This window comes from Macaca nemestrina, chromosome 16, assembly GCF_043159975.1.
Source record: "Macaca nemestrina isolate mMacNem1 chromosome 16, mMacNem.hap1, whole genome shotgun sequence".
Taxonomy (NCBI): domain Eukaryota; kingdom Metazoa; phylum Chordata; class Mammalia; order Primates; family Cercopithecidae; genus Macaca; species Macaca nemestrina.
The window spans coordinates 35882905-35910870 of NC_092140.1; the positions used below are offsets into that span (position 1 = coordinate 35882905).

General features: G+C 37.5%; 1 protein-coding gene across 4 annotated transcripts in view; it reads right to left on the bottom strand.

Moving 5' to 3' along the window:
* LOC105481722 (SLAIN motif family member 1) overlaps nt 1–27966 on the bottom strand; it is a 73378-nt gene that overhangs the window by 38200 nt on the left and 7212 nt on the right. For all 4 annotated transcript variants that reach the window (XM_011741428.3, XM_011741426.2, XM_071081175.1 and 1 more), the window contains exon 2: nt 14606–14745. In XM_011741428.3, coding sequence (XP_011739730.2) covers nt 14606–14745 — 140 coding nt within the window. The remainder of the gene's footprint in view (nt 1–14605; nt 14746–27966) is intronic.

The window sequence follows — 27966 nt, forward strand, 5'->3', positions numbered from 1 at the left end:
GCGATACAAGCTTTCTGGAAAGGCTGTAAGTTCACAGTAGGTAAGTGCTGCTGACTTGGCTCCAACCTGAGCAACCCTTCTGGAGCAGTAACATATGGCTTGCAGCTTATCTGATCCAGTATTTTTTATTGGGTAAACTTGAGTAGCATTAGTTTCTCCACAGTGCTTGACGACCTGATAAACAAGCATATGGGGTCTAGGAAGTCCTACTACTTTGAAGCAGATGTTCACAGTACTCTTTCCCAGACATGCATGAAATACAGAGAATTCAACTGTAATGTATTTGTCAGTGTATGTACATAAGAAGGGTTGAAGAACTACTAAATGCACCTAATTGGTAGTCTTAGGGACTATTCAATCAAAGTCAGTCAGTCATTATACCCAAGTCTCACAGTCTTCAAATTTAGCTAAGAAAAACTTATCAGAAAGTTACTTTGTATCTTTTCCTGCAGTTCCCATTCATTCAAACTATGACAATGAATGTAATGATTTAAAAATCATTAACCATCATATATATGTATGAGTACCTATGATCCCAGGACACTACAGATACTCGATCTTTAAACTTCCAATTGTACTCAAAATGTAACATTTTTAAAACATGATTTATATGCCATCTTTAAGAAATACCCAATGCAAGAGTTCATTAGTTCATATGTAACTAATATCTAGAGTTAATGAAGAAAATCACTTTTGATATTAGGATTAAGCTTTAAAATATATTTAGTTCAAAAGTAGCAAAGCAGTTGTACACCCCTGACGACTGGGACGTAAATGTTTCATAAATATTTGTTGAATGAGCAAATTCCACCATGTTGCAAAAGAAGTACTATTGAATAACATTTATTCCACAGAAATCAGAGTTTTATAATTATCCTTGACACTAAGTTTAATAGGTCAAATGTTTCTTAGGTTTTAACAGGAAACATAATCTCAATGGATAAGGCATCTAATCATAATTAAAGGATTAGACCTTATCTACTTCTCAGATCTTAACCCACTGCACAATCGCACATTTAATGCTCTTCCCTCACGACTATTATTGGATCCTTCTGCGGGACTTCTCTAAACAGGACAACAGTCTCAAAGTGGAGCTGAAAAATAAAGGTCAGAAAGGGGAAGTTATCTCAACTATCAACTTGTTTCCACTTAACCAGTGGTCAAAACTGAAGATAAGACAACAGCTTTAAGCACACCAGACCAAAGCCAGTATTATCCAGGACCAGAGTGACCGCTGCAACTTCACAAGTCATCCTCCAACTTCCCATCTGCAATTAATAGAGGAGATTTTTTTAAAAATGTAGTAGTAATTATACTTCAAAGACATGTTTAAAAATTCCCTTTTATAGAAGCCATTTTCTCTTTAGGTCTGTGTCTCTGCTATAGTTTAAGTCAAACTTAAGGACAATAAAAATGGGCACAGACTGTGAGAAGAGGGCTTGTGGAAAAGTAATAATTTAATCTGAAAAGAACAAGGAAGAAGAGTGATCTAATAATTTGTCAACGATGAGATGTTGTCAAGCAGATTACAGACAGCTGCTTCTAATTTAGACTACAGCCACAATGCAAGCTGACAACCAGCTAGAATAACTTCCAGGTTCTACACTGCAATCATGAGGTAAGGTAACCAATATGTTACAGAATCTAATTATATGAAGAAATAGGCTAAAAAATCTCATGTCTGAAAATAGAGGGCCCTCCCTCTGAAAGGACAGACTAGATTTTTACTAAGAGTCTTCACGCCTATGACTGGGTAAAGTGTAGTGGCAAATCCAAGCCACCACACTTTACCCAGTCAAATCTAAAAGCAGGCTTTTAGAAACCACTGTCGGTTATTGAATGGAAGAGTGATGAGAAGAGAATTTGAATAATCCTTCCTCCCAGTGTCTCCGAGACTAAAAGACTCTTCATTGAATTACGGCTTATCCCAGTAACAGCAAAGGCCTCTGACCCACTAATCTTAAGAGACGACAGAAAGTAAATAAATGAATTCAGAGTTCTGACCAAGGGAAAACTATCTTTGGCCCTAAAACTAACCCATTCATGATTTTATTAAAATATCTGCACATAAAACAACACTAAAATATACATTAAAGGCCTAAAACAGGAGTCTCTTTTCCTTCCCCACCCAGGCCCACTTTCCACTTTGTTTTTCATACTTCGAATACAATTACATAATTAGTATATAACTTTAAATAGACAATAGACAAACCAATCATCACCTTGTTGGTATCTGATTTCCTACCATGAAATGTTATTTAGTATATATGCACCTTCTCCATATCCATCTCCAGATCTGATAGTTCTATTTTTACATTGTCAAGGTTTATTGGATTTTCATTCTATTTTATAGCTGTGATTGGGATAGCTATAAGGTGATCACTAGATATGACAGGACCAAAGTAAAGAAAGTAATTATTTTGCTCCAGAACACAACCACCAGGTGAAGAACATCACAAGCCTGAGAGTCAATCACTGTCTTATTTCATCTTCATCTTTCTCAGCTTCTCCTAGGTCATCTCCGAGGTCACTGTTTTCTAGATCTCATGCGATCTTTCATACTTGTACTTTTCCCACTGTTAAAATAGTGTGCACAAAGGGTAACACTTTCAACCATTTTAAGGTAAAATCCAGACTTTGCATAACCAAAGGTTTCTTTTGCTGCTACACTTATTGCTTTGGTACAGGATTATAGTTTGAAAATAACTTTCTTCCTTAAAACTTTAAAGATAATATTAATTTTTATCTAGCATCCAATATTACTTATAAAATATCTGGTTTGTTATACTATAGATAAAATCCTAATAATGTTCAAATGAAGGAATAGTTTATCTTTAATTCTGGAGAATCTGAAATTCAATAAGCAGGAGATCTAGGTGCATGGCTTTTTTTCATCTAAGTTCATCCTGAGGATCTGTCAAAGAAATTTTCTTCTATTATTTACTGATTATTTCCTTTGTTCAGTATGTTCCTGCTTCTAAACTCCTGTTAAGACATGAGAGGTTCTGGGTCTGTCTTCTTCTGTCCCCTCACTTCTCTCATATTTTCCATCTCATTTTGGTAGATTCCTTTGGCCAACTTTCAGAGAAGCAGCTTGGTTCTTAGCCCTGTCCATTCTTCCTTTAGCACTTCTAAGAAATTAAAAATGACCAAAAAAAGTATGATTTAATTGCTTGTTTTCCCTGCAACTATCCTTTTACTGATCTAACTTCATTTATCTGAAAATACTATAAAAATGGAGGACAAGACTGAGCATGCATATGCATACACATTTATACAAGTACAGGACACACCCAATGACAGCAAATCTGCATTTCAAAAGACTAGTACATTTAAACACACTGTTCCTTGAAATACAACCTTACAACCATGACAGCAGAAAAAAATTAAACTCACCAATTGAAAAGAGCTCCAAAACTCAAATATATGAAAGTTATTACTATATAGAAATTTTAAGCTCCCAAATATTATAAATAACAGAGAATACCAACAAATCAAACCCTTATGTTTCCAAAGTAAATTAAGTGTCACAAGAACTTGGCCACATTTTCAACTACCATTTCTCACATGTAGTCACAAGAAATTTGGGATATTAATGAAAAAGAAGAAAACATTCCCAAGTTTATCTAAGACTCTCTCTTTTAAAAAATGCTAAAGCCTAAACCTACCCATGTTCCAAAGAATTTCTAAAACCACTATTTCACTCTCCACAGTTCACCAGATTTCCAAAAAAGGCTCTGCCTTCTGAGACAATTCAGGTAATATCCCGTAGCTTACCTGTTCGGTTATGTCACTCTTTTAATAAAAATTATTCAAATGTTTTTCAGCCATTTTAAGATAAAATACAGAATTCTTAACTGCCCTGAAGACGCTGCACACATGTCTAGTTTCTAGTTTCATTTAGAGTCATTTCCCTCCATTACACCCCCACCACGACAGCCTGCCATTTCTTCACATCATGTCCCATTGCAGGGCCTTTCCACATGCTATTGCTATCCTTCCTCCCCAGTGTCTCCGAGAGTAAAAGACTCTTTTTTGAGTTATGGCTTATCCCAGTGACAGAAAAGGCCTGGGACACACTTCCTCACCCCCTCCTCCCGTTGGATGGATGAACAGATGGACACACGGAGACAGACAGACACACACACACACACACACACACACACACACACACACACGAGTTACTGGCTTAACTCCCACTGACTCTCACGTCCCAGCTGATGCCTCACGTCTTTGGGAAATCATTTTCTGACCATACTCCTGGGTTAGGCTGCCATTTGCATCATTATGCTTCTTTTATGGGACAGGAAGAACAAAGAGCTGCTATCTGTGTCATCTGTTTTTCACACCAGAATGCATGTTCCCAAGGCCAGGCACTGAGCTCATCTTGCTTGAAACTGCACCCTGTATTTAGCACTACGACTGTACCTAGTAAGTACTCAACATATTTCATGTATTGTAATCATCTGATCAAGCCCCAGTGTTTCAGAAAAAAAGAGTCTAGAAAGTCTTGCTTTAAACCCAACTATTCTGTAGAGGTCCCAAGAAACAAGTACCAACACCTACCAAAAACAAAAAAAACAAAAAAAAACAAACGAATTTCACTACCATAGAGTCAAATTTAATCAACCATCACAGTAGTATGAAAGCAGCAGACAACTACCTTGGGAGAATCTCCATTGTTTTATTTTTTCCTTGGTGAAGATAGGTAACAAAATAGCATGTCAATAATAAATTCACCAGAACAACCACTATTGTTTATTTTGGTAAACACTTTTCGAATCATGGTGGAAATACAAAGTAAATCCAAAGAAAAAAACCACATGGAAACACAAGTACAAATTAGCAAAAGAAAAAGGGATTATTTAAGGAAATCTGGCAAACACATATCAGGTTATAGGGTATAATGGACTGACCCTGCAAATTTCATAGAAGCACAATCCCTGATTATCTGTTACTGTACTAAATCATTGCCAATACCGAAGTAAATGCATTGGGGCTATTCTGAACATAAGAGCAAAGCAACATAAAGATGTAATGAAATCCCATAGCTATGATAATGCATTTTCCATTTTCAGCACACAGGAATGACAGCACACATATCAGGAGACCCTGTCTCTGCACAAAAATTCCAACATGATTCCAGATTGTTTTTCCAGTGAGAAAAGAAATTCTTTACAAAGCTTACCCAACATGAACCCTACAGACTAAGTTTTAATTTTGTGTTCCAAGTTTGACAGAGCATCTCGAGACTAGAAATATGAGCTGGTGGAGATAACATCTTGGGCCAAGCAAGGAGAGACTGGACAGATTCCAGAACACAGACATTTGATAAGCTTAATGTCTCACTTCAATCTGTGTGGATTTTAACAAAAGAAAGGGTCACTTGCAGAACTGTGGATTAGTCTACAACTTTCTTCTTCATCGGCTAAATTTGGACATTAACACTCCTTTATAACAACTAAAATAAGATTGGGAACTGGTACCATATGAAGATAAAAGAAGAACTCAATGAATGGGGTAATTTCTATTCACATTTCCTTAGTATACAATCCCAGAGGAAATGACAGATGGTCATAGCGAAACATGAGCCAAGGATAGTAATTATGTAGGCCTCCACTATCTGTGAAAAGTACACCTACTCTGCTCAAATGTGACCTGTCCTGATTCAATAGTTACAGACATTCAAGTACGTTAAGCCAAGATAAGCTTTTATTAACTGGCCCCAAATTAACTAAGCCACATATTGGGCGTTTCAAATTACTTAGATTAGCTTTTGATCATTATTTGGTTATTTAACATCCCAGCCTCATGAATGAACTTACCAAAGACCCTAGATTAGCCTTATTTCAATTTAGGATATCAAGTGAGCTAATCCTACCCATGAAAGTTCTATGCAGTTTTGTTATTTTTATTCTAAAGGGGTTGGGGGGGGTAGAAAGATGGGCAAGTTCGAAATGGAATACATACAGATCTAATAAAAAATAAAATAAAAACAACCAACTAAAGAGATTGTCTTGGATTTTCTATGATTGTTGAATAAACTACACTTACAAAACTTCTCAGTGTAAGATCCCTAACAAATACCTTTATTTGTAGGTATAGAAAACAGATACCCACCCTCTGCCAAAAAAAATACTTAGTTTTCTATGAAGTATAAGTAGCCAGGCAAAGAGGATTCCCTGTATTTTAGGTTCAATTTCTAAATGAAAATCTGTACATTAGGAATGTTTCTGTATATCTATGTAGTACTCCACATTTCTGAAGTAATTTCTCATTCAATATTTCCAGAAAACTTTCTAAAATAGCCCTGTGAAATCTGCTAAATGTCCCCACTTACTAGGCAAGGCCCTAGAAATAAGGGCCACCCTCTCAATCACAGTGGAGCAAGGATGAGGCATAACTATTAAGGTGAAAACTTCTGCCATATTCACTCCTTCAACAATTAGCACGCAACACCTACCGTGCGACGGGAGTTATTCCAGGCACAGAAAGGGTCACAGCAATGAACAAAACAGACTGAAACCCCCATGCTCAGAACTAACACTTTAATGAACACCACTCTGTTTTGGTTTTTTCAGGGTTTTTTTGGCTTGGCTAGTAGGATGCCATTTACAACACCAAATGTTCAATGAAAATTTTTGGTTTGGTTTGTTTTGTTTTGGCCAACTTAAAAAATTTAAACATACTCAAATTAGTCAATTACAAAAAAAAAATTCATTATTTAAAACATGTTGAAAAATGTATTAAGCACTGGTGATTCAAAAAACAATTTTAGGTACAGACCTCCATCTTCAGATGCTTAATCTATTTTGAAAAAGGCACATACATTAACAACTAAATAAAAAGTTCACAAAACAGGGTGCCTCGAAATGGAAAGCAAACATCGTTAGGACCATCTTCAAAAGAGGAAAACCAGCCAGGATACTGAGCTGTGTTGGAGACTGCATACTCAAATAAGTGGCCAGTGTTTTGGGGGGAAAAAAAGAGAGATTATTGTGTTTTAGACTTTATTAGTTTACTTTATACTAGCAGACTGCAGATTTAGAGATGCCAGGAGATTTAACTTCTAGCAATGTTATTTCACTTTTAACATTACTTTCTGTAGATTATCCAAAAAAGCCATTTACACTGTTCAAATACAAGGGGGAGAGACCTAATATTTGAGCCATTATCTAATCTAATTTACAAATATCTGTTTCCTTATAACAACACTACAAAATAAATACAAATGTAAAAGAGGCTGAGAAAACTTAAGTAACTTGACTGTGCTGACTACACGATACATAAGACTTTATAAATTGTAAAATTTGAGTATTAAAAGATCAGCTTGGAAAAGAGGATAATAAGTTTTGCAATTTATAATAAAAAGTTTCTTACGGCCAAGCACAGTGGCTCATGCCTATAATCCCAGCACAGAGAGGCCAAGGTGGGCAGATTGCTTGAGCCCAGGAATTCAATACCAGCCTGGGCAACATGGCAAAATCCCGCCCCTACAAAAAATCTGCCAGGTATGGTGGCACACATCTGCAGTCCCAGGTACTTAGGAAGTTAAGGTGGGAGGGTCACCTGACCCCAGGGAGGTCAAGGCTGCAGTGAGCCATGATTGCGCTACTGCACTCCAGCCTAGGCAACAGAGTAAAACCCTGTCTCAAAAAAAAAAAAAGTTTCTTATATCCAAGTCAATTAATATTCCCTATAAGAATTAGGGGCATTAGATACATATTAGTCATATGTAGTAATATACTATATACACGAAAAATAACTATCTTATTGTATCTTTTAAAAAATATTTAACCATTTGCAAAACTGTGGATGTGAAGACAACTTTTTTTTTTTGAGACGGAGTCTCGCTCTGTCGCCCAGGCTGGAGTGTAGTGGCTGGATCTCAGCTCACTGCAAGCTCTGCCTCCCGGGTTGACGCCATTCTCCTGCCTCAGCCTCCCATGTAGCTGAGACTACAGGTGCCCGCCACCTCGCCCGGCTAGTTTTTTGTATTTTTTAGTAGAGACGGGGTTTCACCGAGTTAGCCAGGATGGTCTCGATCTCCTGACCTCGTGATCCGCCTGTCTCGGCCTCCCAAAGTGCTGGGATTACAGGCATGATCCACGGCGCCCGGCCGACAACGTATTTTTTAGCAGTATTTTAAAAACAGTGATAATGTAGGTGCTGTCTCCCTACAAAATTAAATCTTATAAAAATCCCTTTCCTTCATTTTCTTCAGAAAAAAACTTTATGCAGAAGGGCAGAATTCTAATAAGCTTGTTCTCACAACCTCAAGACAAGGTTTAACTATGTCCCATACATTCTCTCATAACTTAGCAAGTTTTGTTATCTAGATCCAGGGTCAAAAGTTATCAGATACATCATGAAAGCTTTTTGAGGACTCTATGAAATCACAAAGGTAGGCAGCAAGAAGAGAAATAGGCCTGGGACCTGCAAGAAGTTACAATCCAGATGAGCTCATTAGCAATTGTGCAGTTAGAGACAATCTTGGGAGAAATGCAGCCAGATGGACCTACAGAAACCAACCTTGACAAACCCTTACTCAGATGGCTTCTTGGGGATGCTTACTCCATAAACAAGGAGGTATGGCTAACTTGCCACCATGGCTAACTTGCAGCCAAGAAAACAGCCTGGGCTAATGGCCTAGGGTAAAGAGGAAATAAGGTAGAAGAGGGTTTAAGACCAGCTCCACCCACCAGAAACATTCTGGCTCCTCTCAGCTATGCCCCTCTCCACATTTCCTAGAAGGGAATTAACCTTTACTTTTTGAAGAATTTTCTTTTCAAAACATGAAGGTCAAAAAACAGGAACCAAGTTTCAAAAATATTTGCTCAAATATTACATAAGCAGCATCTCATCTGAAGCTCCAGGCTCACATTAAGGAACTTCTACCTATCTGTCAATGAAAGAGTTAAGAGTATGAGACAAAAGCACAACGCAGAGAGGAAGAGGATAAAAAGGAGAGGGTAGTTGTATCCTTTGTTTACCACTCATCACTCCTACTCATGGTTGTGAATTTCTTAGTGAAGCGTCTTTAATTTCTGTGTGTATAGAGGGAGATGTATAACTCCTAAGGACTTCAATTAATCACCTTGGAACAAAATGTGTAAGATAAATAGAAACTGATTGTTTTAAAGTAAACATGCCTGTGAATGGGAAAGCAATACTGCAAGCTGATACTTCAGCTAATGCTAGTCTACGCCCTGAATGTAAGACGTGGCTAATAAGGAAATGTTGCAAGGACCCCAACCCATTTTAATTATTCAAAACCAAAACTGAAACAGAAGTAATAGTGACATTGGGTTCAAAAAAAAAAATTAAAGCATTCATTTACTTTAGCAACAGCATCTACTTTGTGTCAGGTACCCTTCTAGGAGTTAGAGAACTGGTGCTCAACAACACAAAGTCCATTCCCTTGGGCAATTTATATTCAAATGAAAAGAAACAACCCTAGTCCCAAAGAAAACACTCAGTAATATCTGTTACTCAAAAGTGCTGACTGCCCAAGGGAGAAATTAAGTCTAAACAAAAAGAAAAATGCTTTATTAGAGAATTATTGAAACTTCAAAAATATAGAAAGCTTGTATTATTCCAATTAAATCTTTATACTATGTTATGAATAAAGTGTGGGTCAAAACCATAATTTTTGGTATATGTCAATTAACCATTGACAAAGGACCCCCTTAGTTGGAAGCCAATAAGTCTTCTTCATTATGGGGGATTAACTATGAATTCCTCCCTATTCTCCTATAAAACCACACTACAGTAAGAGTTAAACTCAAACTGTGTAAGCCCATAGGAAGACTGAATGGGACAGGAGACAATTATCACACTGGGGATGGTCACAACATCTTAGAAATGAACAGCAGAAACAGACTTGGGTTTTGACATCCACCACTCTATGGCCTTACAGCAAAAAGAAACTAATAAGGACCTGGCAAGGTTCTGGAATCACAGGTGCAAAGTACCACAGCGGGTAGGGAGTTCTGTGGTGAAGTGAAAAAAACCAGATAACTGAAAATCTGTAGGAAAGCACTAAAACCCTCCAGCTCCCCACCCTGCCTGCTCAGGCAACTGTTCCTCTCCTACTTTTATCAAAGACAGGCTTCATTACCTGAATAAACTGAAACAGAAAGCCACTAGATTTAAGGATACAAACACAAATAAAAGTACCTTACAGATCTGGAGGACTAAGTGAAAATCTGAATACTAGAAGGTGAGCTTAATGAGGGCAGAGACTTAATATCTGTGCTGTTCACTGATGCATCTCCGTCACCTACAATGGTACCTGGTACATAGAAGTCACTCAATATGCAGCAGAAGAGTTTAGAAGTCGTGTTTTTTTTTTTTTTTTTAATCTCCAAGAAAGTAGAGCAACAACAAAAACAACAAGATAAGAATAGAAAGCGAGAGAAAAAAATATAAAATTTGAACATCAATCCAGGCGACTCTGATCCACAGGAGTATCTAGAAAGAATAGAGAAAACAAGGGCGGAGGGGTATGAATACAAAGAAATAATGCAAGAAATTTTGCAGAACTAAAGTTTCTAGCACCCACAAAATAAACAAAATTTCAGAATACCAAGAATAAAAGACAATATTCTAAAATATTCATGTTATTTTAGGTAGAAAGGTCACAAATAAGAATCAGAAATGAGAACGGTGCCGGACTTCAAAAGCAACCCCGAAGCTAAAATATAATGGAATAATGCCTTCTAAACTCTGTGGGAAATGGTTTTTAACCTAGAATTCTATACCTAGCCCAAAGAACAATCCTGCATAACGGTGAAAGTAGGAATAAAGACATTTTCAAACACAGGAGGTTCTCAAAATTTACCTCCCACATATCCTTTTTCCCTCTGCTCTCCCAAAAAAGCAAATGCAGAAATATTCCTTTCTTTTAATGGAATAGAAAGGAAACTATTTGTATCTCAGAAGCAGGTAATACAGCACTGAAGAGGGGCCAGAGGAATTCCCAGAATAAGGAAAATAAAGTCCCACCATGATGGCTCTTCAGAAGCTAAAGATAACTAGTTCTAATTAGAGTAAGAGAACAGGGCGCTGCCTGAAGGAACAGTAACAAAACAAAATTCTTGGATTTATGTGTCTCATACTGCGGATGGTTCATGAGGAGAATTTGGGGATAAATTAATGACAAGGACCTTGTCTTATAAATTATAACAGCAACAAAAACAACAACAACAACAAAACTAAGCATCTTTTTCCAATGAATTCTTAAAAAAAATGTTAGATGGGCTGGGCACAGTGGCTCACGCCTGTAATCTCAGCAATTTGGGAGGCCGAGGTGGGTGGATTACCTGAGATCAGGCATTCAAGACCAGCCTGGCCAACATGGTGAAATCACATCTCTATTAAAAACACAAAAATTAGCCAGGCATGGTTGCGTGTACCTGTAATCCCAGCTACTTAGGAGGTTGAGGCCGAGAACCCCTTGAACCCAGGAGGCAGATGTTGCAGTGTGCTGAAATTGCGCCACTGCATTCCAGCCTGAGCACAGAGCAAGAATCTGTCTCAAAAAAAAAAAGTTAGATGGAAAAAGAAATGATAAAATATTGCATGGCTTGAATATAACTTTCTATCATAATAAATACTGACGTCCCCTAAAGTTGGTAAAAGGTAACATAAAAAGGACATGCAGAGAAAAAATATAGGAGTGAGGCGTAAAGGAATTAAATCTTCACTATCCAAAGTCAAAAGCCAATGGATAATGTTTAAAATGAAAAATTCAAAGCAATAGCCATATAAACATGGAATTTAAAAAGAGAAGTAAACAGTAAAACCAAAACAAAGAGCTTTTCTTAAGTGCATCTGGGAAATAAAAGGGGCATGAGAGATTAGGGCAGCAATTTGATATTTGTCTTATAACAGTTGTAAGACTATTTTTTAAACTATAGACATATTTTATAAAATACAAGTTGAATTTTTTAAAAAAGAGAATTTTCTCCAGTAAACAACCTAATTGGTTACTTCTTATCTCAACAGGATTGTGGATTATGGATCTCTGGAATAAAAACATTTAGTCTCACAGCAAAAGAAGTTTTGAGTTTATATACAAATTAAGTAAAAGACTAATTTTGATTTTGAAAAAGTCGTTCTCTAAACTTTTACAGGACGTTTAAATAAATTACATCATGAACAAAACTGCAGTATGCCAGTTCACATCCTCATGACCTCACGATTCTGCCTGAGCTCCACATCAATGAAAGGAAAATCGGATAATGAAGCACTTAGTCTAATATCTTAATAGCAACCACCGATTAGGATTATTTTTACTTTTTAAAAGTTTCTCTTCTATTTTTAGAAAAAAAAAATCTAACCTTATATGTAAATCTATCTAGTGTGCAAATGACGTAAGGCCGGGGTGGGTAAGGCCGAAGGTACTCCAAATCCAGCCCACCCCTGCTTTTGTAATAATTCACCAGCTAAGAAAGGTTTTTATATTTTTTTAATAATTGGGAAAAATATATACATTTTGTGACATGTGAAAAACCACACAAAATTCAAATGTCAGTGCTTGTAAGTAAAGTTATATTGGAACACATCTTCATTCATTAATTTCTGCATTGATCATTGTTTTCTGGGCATGGCTAAGTTGAACAGTCATGACAGAGATTATGTAGCTCACAAAATCTAAAATATTAACTGTCTTCTTTCAAAAAACGTTTGTTGACCCCTGACATAAAGGACTGTAATTCTGAATTCATTTTGAATTTTACTTCAAATTATTGAGCCAAATTCTTATATTAAAATATAGATATAAGTCACTGAGTCAAGGATTAAGCAAAGAGACTTAGGAATGGTCTTTATAACCCTTCAAAGAGTTAAGTACAAAGGGATTTAATGGTTTGTGTATTATCTGTTCTCACACTGCTATAAAGATACTACCTGAGACTGGGTAATTTATAAAGAAAGGAGGCTTAATTGATTCACAGTTCCACATGGCTGCGGAGGCCTCAGGAAAGTTGCAATTATGGTGGAAGGTAAAGGGGAAGCAAGGCACGTCCTTATATGGTGGCAGGAGAGGGAGAAAGTGAAAGAGTGAGGAAGTGCCACACTTAATACCATCAGCTCTCATGAGAACTCCCTATCTCGAGAACAGCATGGGGGAAAGTGCCCCCATGATCCAGTCACCTTCCACCAGGTGCCTCCCTCTATATGTAAGGATTACAAATGGAGATGAGATTTGGCTGGGAACACACAGCCAAACCGTATCCGTTTTCTTAGAGTCACTGAGGTAAATGGGAACAGAATGAATACTAGAGCCCCCAACTCTGAGATGGCTGCTCTGTTAGATAAGCATCTATCACCAAAGTTTTAACCCTAACATGCCTTTGTCCCTACACTGCTCTTCAACTTTCCATTATTAAGCCACCTGTTTCATTTTAGTTAAAATGTTAATAAGATACACTATTTCATCCCACCTTCCAAGTATTTAAAGCAGATTTCTGTTGATATTTACTTATGACCATGCCAATACGGCAGTACAGAATACTGGTTAAGTATGGAGTCTCTGGTGTCAGAGAGACCCTGGCTTTGACTCCGTCCCCGAGTATCATTCTGCCTTGTAACACTGGGAACTTCTCTAAACTGAGTATTTCTCACCTCTAAAGGTGAGTTCAGTTAGACTGAATAAGATGAAGGATGTCAAGAATGTAAAGGTAATGAATGTTACAGAATTAAGAGCTCTAGAAGCATTATCTATTATACTTTTTCTTATGTCCAAATATGTTATTCGTTATCCTCGAAGAGCTTCATGGGCAGTGTACTCAAATATCAGTGTACATGAGAATCACACTGGTAAACTTGTCAATGCAGACTCCCCAACCCTACCCTCAGACAGTATGATTCTTTAATCTGGAGGCTCCGGAATCTGTACTTTCAAGCTCATGTATGATTTGGAGGCAGGTGGTCCATGGAATAGAAAGTGTTCCCAGAGGATGAAACAGATGCCCAGAGGTTAACAGACAAGTCAAAAGCCTACATAATTACAGCTTCAAGTAGTTCCCTGCATCAAACAGCAAGGTACCACTCACTCATTTTTGTTGTTTTTCCAACGGCCCTTTTTTAAAATTTAAACTTCTGTTAGGCTCCATAAGTTAATTAATGTTACAGACAATATGAAGATGTCTTAGTTTTTAAAGGTTAGCACTTCCAGTTATACATCCAACTAAATGTTAAAGGCATTCAATAAGGTCAGTACTCAGATCCCCAGGAAACCCTGTTTTCTGCCTTAGAAGCCAGCCACACAACCTTGTTACCGACCCCAGAGCACTGAAAACTGACCATTTTATTGACTGGTATATTTGCAAACAGAAAAAATAAAATAAAATAAAATGTGTGTTCCTGCATTGCAGTATAAACCAAAGCAAACTAAAAATATGGCTAAAAACAAGCACAAAACTAAACACATCCTACATTGAGAAAGCTTGATGTGTAATACATGTGAAGCTAATTGCATGCAACAGCTGCACCTCAGGGTAAAAATTTTCAATTGAAATGTTTATTCCAAAACCAGCAACAAAAGTAGCACTGAGAGTGACAAGAGTTGCAGAATGTAAATGCACACATTCACAATTACCTTGCTCCAGTCTAAAGCACAGGGAACGTCTTGCTGCTTCCATCTCAGGAGTTGGGTTATCTAGGACATGTCTACACCATTGCAAAGGAGTCAGGGATTTCTCTGATGAGGTGAACGTCTTTGAAGAGCCAACGTATAACCTTAAAAAAAGAAATCTACATTATAGGTATGATATAGGTACACAGAGAGTACCTCTCTCTGGGGAAAGCAACATGTATTTAACAATTTCCATAGAAACACAACTCATATTTGATCACTTCAAAGTATCAGAAATAGTTTTTAACAGGCAAATATACCCAAATAGAAGATGACACTTCCTGTAGCCTGGTGAGAAGAACTTCCAAAAAAAAGGTCTAACAATTTTTCCCCTAACTATGTGTTTCAGCATCAGAGATCAAGGGCTTTTCTTTTCTTTTCTTTTTTACTAAACTAGCCCTAAAAAGGCACTATCATGATCTTACTATCTCTATTGACATGTCAAGAAATAAACATTTTCATCTTTCCCTTTCGCAACAGAATCTTTGGTAAACTTGGGCTAATGAAGGTAAACATGATGTGACAAACAAGGCAAATCTTGTGTATTTTTAAAAAATAAGTCTAAACACCCGTAAAAGCCAGTCAATTGATTCTTTGAACCCTTACATAATCACATATTTCTCCTGTCTCAAATCTATACTAACCTTGGTATATGCTTCTTTTTCATTAAAGCCAAAGAGCTTTAAAAAGATATGTTTTAGGAAGAGTACTTTTAGCACCTACACCATTACACAGTAATGAGTAGTATGCAAAATAACTACCCAGAAGCACTGCAGGTTATAAAAAAGCTTCTCTCATTAATATGCCATATTAATGTAGATTTTAGAATATTTTCAGTGATAGGGCTATACGAAAAGGTTTATCTTGAGGAATAAGTAAGAGTTAACTAAAAAAGGGGGAAGGGTGAATTACCTCCCCGAAACTGCTGGCTCTAATACATGACATCTCACTATTATAAGCTTACATTAATTATAAATCTAAAGTAATCTTCCTTCCAACAAAGCTACCACAATTCTAATATGCACATATTCTTGAAATAACATACTTCATCATTCACACTTTTACTGTTCTAGACAAAACGTTCACCTATTAATTTATCAGTTGTCCAAGACAGTTGGGGAATGTACTATTCTTTGGTAAATTATTCTTACAGATCAGGGATTGCCAAACGTTTTCTGTAAAGGGCCAGCAAGTAAATATTTCAGGCTTTGTAAGCCACATGATCTCTGTCACAACTACTCAGCCCTGCCATTCCAGTCCAAAGGCATCCTAGACAATATGTAAGTGAATAAACATGGCTATGTTCCTTTAAAATTGATTTATAGACACTGAAAGTTGGATTTCCCATAGTTTTCCATTCTTTTTATGTTTTTTCATCATTTAAAAATGTAAAAACGTATCTTACCCACCATACAAAACATGCAACAGCTCTGATTTGCCCTTGGGACAGTTTGCTCACTCCAGTTACAGATGAGGACTCTAAAATATAGATCTCAATGGATTTAACTGTAAGTCCAATATATTATTTTGTTTCCTTAGAGTGTGTTGCACAGTCGTGACTCCATCAAGAGTATATCAGTTAAAAATTCATATTCTTGGGCCCCACCTCAGTCGTCCTATGGCAAGATTATCACCTACCTATGTAGGTAATAATCCCTTCCACTTCCTAGGAACATACCCTAAACTGTCAGGTACAGGCTACTCCTCCCTGCTCATAAATATAGGCTAGTCGAGGCCAGTTATTCTCAATGTCTCATGTCTCAAAATTACTCAAACATCTTGTTAAGACAAATTGCTAAACCACATCCCTTAAATTTGATGCATAGGGTCAACGAATCTGAATTTCTAAGAAGTTTCCAGGTAAAGCTAATATTACTGGTCTGGAGACCACATCTTGAGAGGCACCGGGCTAAGCCAATCACGGTATTTTCATTGTTCCCCTTTGCCTATGACTGGTTTAGGCCCAAGCCCCACATACAATCCTAGCCAAAAGAAACTGAGGGAAAATCATCTGATGGACTTGCGGGCAAGTTTTTCCTCATATTTAAAGGGAGGGGGGAGTGTCACAAAAGACTCAAGTATATGCTTCCTACGGGAAATGCACCTTAAACATGGGCATACAAATAAGTTAAAGTAAATAGCTAGAAAAGTAATTAAAAATAAAAATAAAAAACTACCCACAAAGAAAAAGTCTGGGACCAGAAGACTTTCCTGCTAAACTCTACCAAATATTTAAAGAAAACATCAGTTCTTCACAAACTCTTCCAAAAAAAACAGAAGAAGAGGGAATACATCCTAACACATCCTATTAGGGCAGTTTTACCCTGATACCAAAATCCAACACTACAAATTAAGAAACTAACAGCCAGTATCACACATGAACACAGATGTAAAAAGTCTAAATATTTCAGTAACTTGAGTCTAACTTCATCATTAGCATACTTCACCATTAATAAGTGGGGCTTATATCAGAAGTAAAAAGTCAGTACAAATTCAAGCATCAATATAACTTACTAGATTAACTAAAATAGAAAAAGTATATAATATCAATAGAAAAAAAAAGCATTTGACATCCACTCCTGATAAAAATTCTCATCAAATCAGAAACAGAAAGAAACATCCTCAACCTGATTGAAGGCATCTACAAAAACAGCATAGTGAATGGTAAAAGGGTGAACGCTTTGCCTGTGATATCAGAAAACAGACACAGACATTGGCTCTCATTGCTTCTATTTAACACTCTGCTGAAGATCCTAGCCAATACAATCAGGCAATACATCAAAAACATTTAAATTGGAAAGAAAGAAGTAAATCTGTCTTTATTCACAGATGACACGATCATCTATGTAAAAAAAACCTGAAGAATCTACAAAAATGATAATAGCATAAGTGAGTTTAGTAGCAAGATTATAAGATACCAGATTGATGTAGGAAAGTCAATCATATAGTTACATATATTAACAACAAACAAATTCATATTTTTAAAATTTCACTTTTCATTTACGATGGCATTTAAAAAAAAAAAAAACCGTAAGATGCTTAAGGATAAATCTGACAAAAGATGCGTAGGACCTGAACACTGAAGACTACAAAACATTCTGAGAACTAAAGAGGACATAACTGGAGAGACATGCCATTTTCCTAAGAAAACTAAATATTAAGATGTCAATTTTCCTTAAATTGGTCCACATAATTTGCAAAATCTCAATCGAAATTCCAGCAGGCGTTTTTTGTAGAAATGTAGATGATCTAAAATTCATATGGAAATGCAAAGATCTTAGAATAGCCAAACAAATGTTAAAAAAGAAATGGAGAGCTATACCACTGACTGAAGCTCATGACAGTAATGAAAACAGTTTAGTGTAGCATAAAAATAAACGGATCAGTGGAAAAAAATAGCCCAGAAATAAAACCACACATATATGGAGGATTTTTAGTAAAATACAATTTAAAGGATAGTCTTTTAAATAAATGGTGCTGGAACAAAATGGGTATCTATATGTGGGGGGGGGGGGGAACCTTTGATCCACAGTACAAACAATATCCAAAACTAACTCAAAATAGAGCACAGACAAATGTAAAACTTGAAACTATAACACTTTTATAGGAAACCAAAGGTAAAAGTATTTGTGTTCTTGAGTTGGAAAATGCTTCTTAGATACAATTTATAAGACTGAAAATATGATCCATAAAAGAAAAAAATATCAATTGGACTTTATCAAAACTAAAAACTTTTCTTTTTGAAAGACATTGCTAAAACAATGAGTGATAAACCACAAATTGGGAAAGACATATTTGCAAATCATCTATCTACCAAAGAACTTTTATGCAGAAAACATGAAACTACAAATAGTAAACAACTCGATTTTTAAAATAGACAAAAGGTTCGATTACACATTTCACCAAAGAAGACCTATTACGGCAAACAGCTATATGAAAAGATGTTCATCATTAGTCATTAGGAGAATAGCTAAAACCACAATGAGATACTACCACATACCTATTAGAATGGCTAACATGAAAAATACTAGCCATAGCAAGTGTTAAGGAAGATTTGGTTAACTTCATACACTGGTGATGGAAATGAAAAATGGTGAAACCACTTTGGAAAAGAGTTTGGCAGCTTCTTAAAAGTTAACCTGCACCTACTCTCTGTTCCAGACACTCAAGTTGTAAGTATTTACCCAAGGGAAATGAAAGCATGTTCTCATATGAAGACTTAAACATAAATGCCCACAGCAGTTTTATTTGTCATAACTAAAAGCAACCCAAATGCTCATCAAAAGATGACTGGATAAACAAGCCATGGTTACAATGATGAAATCTAACAGCTCCCACAATAAAAATGAACTACTGATTCATGTAATAACACAAATTTCAAAATAACTATCTAGCTTGAAAGAAGCCAGACAAAAACAAATAGAAGAGTACATATTCTGTGACTTTATTGATAAAAAATTATAAAAAATGTACTATGCCTGTAATCCCAGCACTTTTAGAGACCAAGGCAGGCAGATCACGAGGTCAGGAGATCGAGACCATCCTGGCCAACAGGGTGAAATCCCGTCTCTACTAAAAATATGAAAATTAACTGCACGTGGTGGCATGCACCTGTAATCCCAGCTACTTAGGAGACTAAGGCAAGAGAACCATTTGAACCCAAGAGGCGGAGGTTGCAGTGAGCCAAGATTGCACCACTGAACTCCAGTCTGGGTGACTAATCTAAACTGACAGAAAACAGATCAGGGGTTGCCTGGGTTGGAGGTAGCAAGGATCAGGAGGGAAAGAATAAGGAAAACAAGGGGCCACAGGAAACCTCAAGTGTCGAAATCTGTTCACTACACATTAACTGTGGTCATGATTTCCTGGGTATATATACATGTTAAAGTCTATCAAATTGTACATTTTAAGTGCAGTTTACATATTAATTATATTCCAATAAAGCAGTTTTTTAAAAGTCACAAGATAAAGAATCACTGTTTTGTGGTTTTGTTGGTTTTGTTTTGAGACATGGTCTTGCTCTGTCACCCAGGCTGGAGTGCAGTGGGACAAACACACCTCACTGCAACTTTGACCTTTTGAGCTCAATTCAAGTAATCCTCCCACCTCAGCCTCCTGAGTTGCTAGGACCACAGGCATGCACCACCACACCCAGCTATTTTATTTTTTAAGTTTTTTTTTTAGAGATAGGGTCTCCCTATGTTGTCCAGGCTGGTCTCAAAATCCTGGGCTCAAGCGATCTTCCTGCCTCAGCCTCTCAAGGTGTTGGGATTACAGGCATGAGCCACCATGACCAGCCCTCAGTATTCTTAAGATGAGAAACTCATAGCTGCCATCTACCATGTATGTAAAAAGCCATGAACACCACAGCCCCGACAGAAATGAGCCACTAGTTAGTCAACTGTGGAGTTTCCCTACCTCAATACTTTTTTCACCAATTTTCCTTATTTTATTTTTTTGTTATTATACTTTAAGTTCTGGGATATATGTGCAGAATGTGCAGGATTTGATACATAGGTACACATGTGCCATAGTGGTTTGCTGCACCCATCACCTATCATCTACATTAGGTATTTCTCCTAATGCTATCCCTCCCCTAGCCCCCCACCCCTTGACAGGCCCCGGTATGTGATGTTCCCCTCCCTGTCCATGTGTTCTCATTGTTCAACTCCCACTTATGAGTGAGAACATGCAGTGTTTGGTTTTCTGTTCCTGGGTTAGTTTGCTGAGAATGATGGTTTTCAGCTTCATCCATGTCCCTGCAAAGGACATGAACTCATCCTTTTTTTATGGCTGCATAGTATTCCATGGTGTATATGTGCCACTTTTTCTTTATCCAGTCTATCACTGATGGGCATTTGGGTTGGTTCCAAGTCTTCACTGTTGTGAACAGTGCCACAATAAACGTACATGTGCATGTATATTTATCGTAGAATAATTTATAATCCTTTGGGTACATCCCCAGTAATGGGATTACTGGGTCAAATGGTATTTCTGATTCTAGATCCCTGAGGAATCGCCACACTGTCTTCTACAATGGTTGAGCTAATTTACACTTCCACCAACAGTGTAAAAGCCTTCCTATTTCTCCACATCCTCTCCAGCACCTGTTGTTTCCTGACTTTTTAATGATCACCATTCTAACTGGTGTGAGATGGTATCTCCTCGTGGTTTTGATTTGCATTTCTCTAATGACCAGTGATGATGAGCTTTTTTTCATGTTTCTTGGCCACATAAATATCTTCTTTTGAGAAGTGTCTGTTCATATCCTTCGTCCACTTTTTGATGGGGTTTTTTTTTTTTTCTTGTAAATTGGTTAAAGTTCCTCATAGATTCTGGATATTAGCCCTTTGTCAGGTGGATAGATTGCAAAAATTTTCTCCCATTCAGTAGGCTGCCTAAGCTCTTTAATTAGATCCCATTTGTCAATTTTGGATTTTGCTGCCATTGCTTTTGGTGTTTTACTTATGAAGTCTTTGCCCATGCCTATGTCCTGAATGGTATTGTACAGGTTTTCCTTTAGGCTATTTATGGTTTTAGGTCTTACATTTAAATCTTTAATCCATCTGTAATCCATCTTGAGTTAATTTTTGTATAAGGTGTAAGGAAGGGGTCGTTTCAGTTTTCTGTATATGGCTAGCCAGTTTTCCCAGCACCATTTATTAAATAGGGAATCCTTTTCCCATTACTTGTGTTTGTCAGATTTGTCAAAGACCAGATGGTTGTAAATGTGTGGATTATTTCTGAGGTCTCTGTTCTGTTCCATTTGCCTATATATCTGTTTTGATACCAGTACCACGCTGTTTTGGTTACTGTAGCCTTGTGGTATAGTTTGAAGTCAGGTGGCATGATGCCTCCAGCTTTGTTAATTTTGCTTAGGATTGTCTGGGCTATATGGGCTCTTTTTCGGTTCTATATGAAATTTAAAGTAGTTTTTTCTAATTCTGTGAAGAAAGTCAATGGTAGCTTGATGGGGATAGCATTTAATCTATACATTACTTTGGGCAGTATGGCCATTTTGATATTGATTCTTCCTATCCATGAGCATGGAATGTTCTTCCATTTGTTTGTGTCCTCTCTGATTTCCTTGAGCAGTGGTTTGCAGTTCTCCTTGAAAAGGTCTTTCACATCTCTTGTATTTCTAGGTATTTTATTCTCTTTGTAGCAATTGTGAATGGGAGTTCACTCATGACTTGGCTGTCTACTATTAGTGTATAGAAATACTTGTGATTATTGCACATTGATTTTGTATCCTGAGACTTTGCTAAAGTTGCTCATCAGCTTAAGATCTGGGGTTGAGACGATGGGGTTTTCTCAATATACAATCATGTCATCTGCAAACAGAGACAATTTGACTTCCTCTCTTCCTATCTGAATACCGTTTCTTTCTTTCTCTTGCCTGATTGCCCTGGCCAGAACTTCCGATACTATGTTGAATAGGAGTGGTGAGAGAGGGCATCTTTGTCTTGTGCCAGTTTTCAAAGGGAATGCTTCCAGCTTTTGCCAATTCAGTATGATATTGGCTGTGGGTTTGTCATAAATAGCTCTTATTACTTTGAGATACATTCCATCAGTACCTAATTTATTGAGAGTTTTTAGCATGAAGGGGTGATAAATTTTATCAAAGGCTTTTTCTGTATCTACTAAGATAATTATATGTGGTTTTGTCATTGGTTCTGTTTATGTGATGGATTACATTTATAGATTTGCATATGTTCAACCAGCCTTGCATCCCAGGGATGAAGCCGATTTGATCGTGGTGGATAAGCTTTTTGATGTGCTGCTGGATTCAATTTGCCAGTATTTTACTGAGGATTTTCACATCAATGTTCATCAGGTATACTGGCCTAAAAATTTCTTTTTTTTGTTGTGTCTCTGCCAGGTTTTGGTATCAGGATGATGCTGGCCTCATAAAATGAGTTAGGGAGGAGCCCTGTCTTTCTATTGTTTGGAATAGTTTCAGAAGGAATGGTACCAGTTCCTCTTTGTACCTCTGGTAGAATTTGGCTCTGAATCCATCTGGTCCTGGGCTTTTTTTGGTTGATAGGCTATTAATTACTGCCTCAATTTCAGAACTTGTTATTGATCTATTCAGGGACTCAACTTCTTCCTGGTTTAGTATTGGGAGGGTGTATGTGTCCAGGAATTTATCCACTTCTTCTAGATTTTCTAGTTTACTTCCATAGAGGTATTTATAGTATTCCCTGATGGTAGTTTGTATTTCTGTGGGATCAGTGGTGATATCCCCTTTATCATTTATTGTGTCTGTTTGATTCTTCTCTTCTTTAATAGTCTGGCTAGTGGTCTATTTTGTTAATCTTTTCAAAAACCCAGCTCCTGGATTCATTGATTTTTTGAAGGGTTTTTCGTGTCTCTATTTCCTTCAGTTCTGTTCTAATCTCAGTTATTTCTTGTCTTCTGCTGGCTCTTGAATTTGTTTGCTCTTGCTTCTCTAGTTCTTTTAATTGTGATATTAGGGTGTTGATGTTAGATCTTTCCTGCTTTCTCTGGTGGGCATTTAGTGCTATAAATTTCCCTCTGAACAGTGCTTTAGCTGTGTCCCATAGATTCTGGTACATTGTGTCTTTGTTCTCATTGGTTTAAAGAACTTATTTATTTCTGCCTTAACTTCATTGTTTACCCAGTAGTCATTCAGGAGCAGGTTGTTTAGTTTCCATGTAATTGTGTGGTTTTCAGTGAGTTTCTTAACCCTGAGTTCTAATTTGATGCACTGTGGTCTGAGAGATTGTTTCTTATGATTTCCATTCTTTTGCCTTTGCTGAATTTTACTTCCAATTATGTGGTCAATTTTAGAATAAGTGTTACATGGTGCTGAAAAGAAAGTATATTCTGTTGATTTGGGGTGGAAAGCTGTGTAGATATCTATTAGGCCCACTTGATCCAGAGCTGAGTTCAAGTCCTGAATATCCTTATAATTTTGTGTCTCGTTGATCTAATATTGACAGTGGGGTGTTAAAGTCTCCCACTATTATTGTGTGGAAGTCTAAGTCTCCTTGTAGGTCTCTGAGAACTTGTTTTATGAATCTGGGTGCTTCTGTATTGGGTGGATATATATTTAGGATAGTTAGCTCTTCTTGTTGCATTGATCCCTTTACCATTATGTGATGCTCTTCTTTGTCTCTTGATCTTTGTTGGTTTAAAGTCTGTTTTATCAGAGACTAGGATGCAACCCCTGCTCTTTTTTTTTGCTTTCCATTTGCTTGGTAAATATTCCTCCATCCCTTTATTTTGAGCCTATGTGTGTCTTTGCATGTGAGATGGGTCTCCTGAATACAGCACACAAATAGGTCTTCACTCTTTATCCAATTTGCCAGTCTGTGTCTTTTAATTGGGGCATTTATCCCATTTACATTTAAGGTTAATATTGTTCTGTGTGAATTTGATCCTGTCATTATGATGCCAGCTGGTTATTTTGCCTATTAGTTGACGCAGTTTCTTCATAGTGTTGATGGTCTTTACAATTTGGTATGTTTTTGCAGTGGCTGGTACCGGTTTTTCCTTTCCATATTTACTGCTTCTGAGGCCAGGTGCGGTGGCTCACACCTGTAATCCCAGCACTTTGGGAGGCCGATGCTGGTGGATCACCTGACGTCAGGAGTTCAAGACCAGCCTGACCAACATGGCAAAACCCTGCCTCTACTAAAAATACAAAAATTACCCAGGCGTCGTAGTGGGCGCCTGTAATCCCAACTACTCAGGAGGTAGACAGGAGAATCACTTGAACCTGGGAAGCAGAGGCTGCAGTGAACTGAGATGGTGCCATTGCACTCCAGCCTGGGTGACAGAGCGAGACTCTGTCTCAAAAACAACAGCAACAACAACAACAACATATTTAGTGCTTCCTTCAGGAGCTCTTGTAAGGCAGGCCTACTGGTGACAAAATCTCTCAGCATTAGCTTGTCTGTAAAGGATTTTATTTCTCCTTCACTTTTGAAGCTTAGTTTGACTGGATATGAAATTCTGGGTTGAAAATTCTTTTCTTTAAGAATGTTGAATATTGGCCCTCACTTTTTTCTGGCTGGTAGGGTTTCTGCAGAGAGATCCGCTGCTAGTCTGATGGGCTTCCCTTTGTGGGTAACCCCTTTTCAGCTGCCCTTAACATTCTTTCCTTCATTTCCACCTTGGTGAATCTGATGATTATATGTCTTGGGGTTGCTCTTCTCGAGGAGTATCTTTGTGGTGTTCTGTGTATTTCCTACATTTGAATGTTGGCCTGTCTTGCTAGGTTGGGAAAGGACTCCTGGATAATATCCTGAAGAGTGTTTTCCAACTTGGTTCCATTCTCCCAGTCACTTTCAGGTACACCAATCAAATGTAAGTTTGGTCTTTTCACATAGTCCCATATTTCTTGGAGGCTTTGTTAATTCCTTTTCATTCATTTTTCTCTAATATTGTCTTCATGCTTTATTTCATTAAGGTGATCTTCAATCTCTGATAATCACACTTTCTTCCGCTTGACTGATTTGGCTACTGATACTTGTGTATGCTTTACGAAGTTCCTGTGCTGTGTTTATCAGCTCCATCAGGTCATTTATGTTCTTCCCTGAACTGGTTGTTCTAGTTAGCAATTCCTCCAACCTTTTATCAAGGTATTTAGCTTCCTTGCATTGTGTTAGAACATGCTCCTTTAGCTCAGAGGAGTTTGTTACTACCCACCTTCTGAATTCTATTTCTGACAATTCATCAAATTCATTCTCTGTCCAGTTTTGTTCCCTTGCTGATGAGGAGTTGTGATCCTTTGGAGGAGAAGAGGTGTTCTGATTTTTGGAATTTTCAGCCCTTTTGCACCGTTTATTCCTCATCTTCATGGATTTATCTACGTTTGGTCTTTGATATTGGTGACCTTTGGATGGGGTTTCTGTGTGGACGTCCTTTTTGTTGATGCTGACGCCATTTATTTCTGTTTGTTAGTTTTCCTTCTAACAGTCAGGCCCCTCTGCTGCAGGTCTGCTGGGGTTTTCCTGAGGTCCACTCCAGACTCTGTATGCCTGGGTATCAACAGCAGCAGCTGCAGAACAGCAAAGATTGCTGCCTGTTCCTTCCTCTGGAAGCTTTGTTCCAGAGGGGTATCTGCCAGATGCCAAGCCAGAGCTCTCCTGTATGAGGTGTCTGTCAACTCCTGCTGGGAAAATTCATGTTTCCGTCTGAGCTTGTGCCTGTTGTTTTTAAATCCCTCTCAGCTACCACCTGAAGCTGCTACCTAAAGCACTGCTCTGCCTGTTACCTCCAGTGTCCTATGGGAGAACTGCTGATCTCTTCTGCTGCTAGGAAGCTTCCTCCAACCAGCTTGACCCTGGATTCCAGATACTCCCATTCACTTTTTTTTGATAGAATCCTTTTTTTGTTTGTAGGAGAACACCACAGTAAGGTGTCTTCAATTACTTAGGGTCTATGTGATACAAATATTTCCTTTGTCCACATAGCCTCACACCATATTCAAAAGCTGCTCATTTCTACAGGCACATTCAGTTTCTAAGTGACCCACTATGCCATGTTCACTTATGGAGATTTCTCTTTCATACTCCATAGTCCAATTCCTATTGTCTGGTACTATATCTCATTCCCACTCTGCATTTCATAGAAGGTAGGGATGATCATCACACTAAAAGCAGTGAATCCAGTTGAAAGTCTACCTAGGGGCAACTGGAATCCCAAATCCCCTTCCATACAGCCAGTCCTACACGCCCTCTTCATCTTAACCTGAGACCAGAGACACTGCTGTGTGAATAAGCTGATCCAGAGAAGCCTTAACTTCAGGCACACCAAACTTAGCTGAAGGAGAAATGAGGTACCTTACTTAACCAAACATTAAATGGAAGTCCACATGCTGACTCGTTAGAATTCTGGTCCCATTTCTCTCTTTATATTCCTAGAAATGACTGCCTTGCTTACATCTCCTAGAAGGATAGAAGGTTTATGCCTAGAGAAAAAGATGAATCCAAGAGAAGACCTAGAGATACTTGAATGTGGGCTGGCTACCCATCCAATCACTAGTAAACTGCACCAAGGAGCTCCATCCATGGAGAGCTTCAGATCAGCTTCAATACCTCCTTTGGGTATGAACAGACAACCAGTGACACCAAATATGTGAAATATTCCTTTTACATGAAACACCGAGACTAAAAGTAGAGGGGGTAAAGAGAACCAAAGAGAAAATGCAGGGAACAGATGAAAATTTCAAGACAAGTATAATTTATATCATCTAAGAGAAAATGTTACATTCACACACACACACACACACATGCACACACAAGCACACACATACACATGGATATTGGAAAAAAAACCAGTTTATTCATCCTTGGGAAATGAGACTATCATAGCAAAAACAAAAGAGTCAATAAATGAGTTTGGAATATCAAGTTGAAGAAGTCTCCTGAAAAGAAAATAAAGACAGATTAGCAATGGGAAAAGACAGATAAGAAAATAAAGTGATTAAGCCAGGTAGAATGACCTACATCTGTCTGTTACAAGTTCTACCAAAAAAAAAAAAAAAGAAAGAAAGAAAAAAAGAAAATAAAGAAAGAAAAGAAAGAAACTAGAAAGTTATTCTGAAGAGAGAGAGGGAAAAAAAAAAAAAAAGCAAGAAAATATCCAGAGTGGAAGACAGGCCATGCAATTCTAGAGTGAAAGTGTGCACAAATGTCTGGTATACCAAATAAAATAACCCATACCAAGGTACAACATGACATTTTAGAATAGTAGAGATAAAGGAAGCAAAAGAAAAAGTCAAAAAAAATTAGATACCCAAACACAGTACACTCAATAACTAGAACATAACAGAAGCTAGAACAAAATGGAAAAATGCCTTCAAACATGAGGGAAAGGTTAACTTAGACTTTTATAGCCAGTCCAACTGTGAATCTTATGTAAGGGCAGAACAATGACATTTTCAAATATGCGGGATCTCAAAGTGTGCCTCTCATGCAGGTCTCCTTTCTTAGAAAGCTATTGAAGGCTGTGCTCCACCTAAAAGAATAAGTGAAATACAAAGGAAAAGGACTTAAGAAGAAGGGAATCCACATTAGCCAAGAAACGGAAAGAGTTCCCATGGCAATAGCAGTATGCATCCAGCCTAGGGGGCAAACTACTAGTAAAAACTACAGCAATGAGATTAAGAGTTTCAGAGGGGATGGCACTACAATATAAATTTTTTAAAAAGCAGATTTAACAGATTGCCAAATATTTATGACCTTAATGAGGGATTGTATGGCTCCTTTAGTGTGTTTGGGAAAATAATTTCTGATGGTTAATTAAAGAAAGTGAAGAGGGGAGAAGAAGGGCCATTACTAACTGTTGGAGGA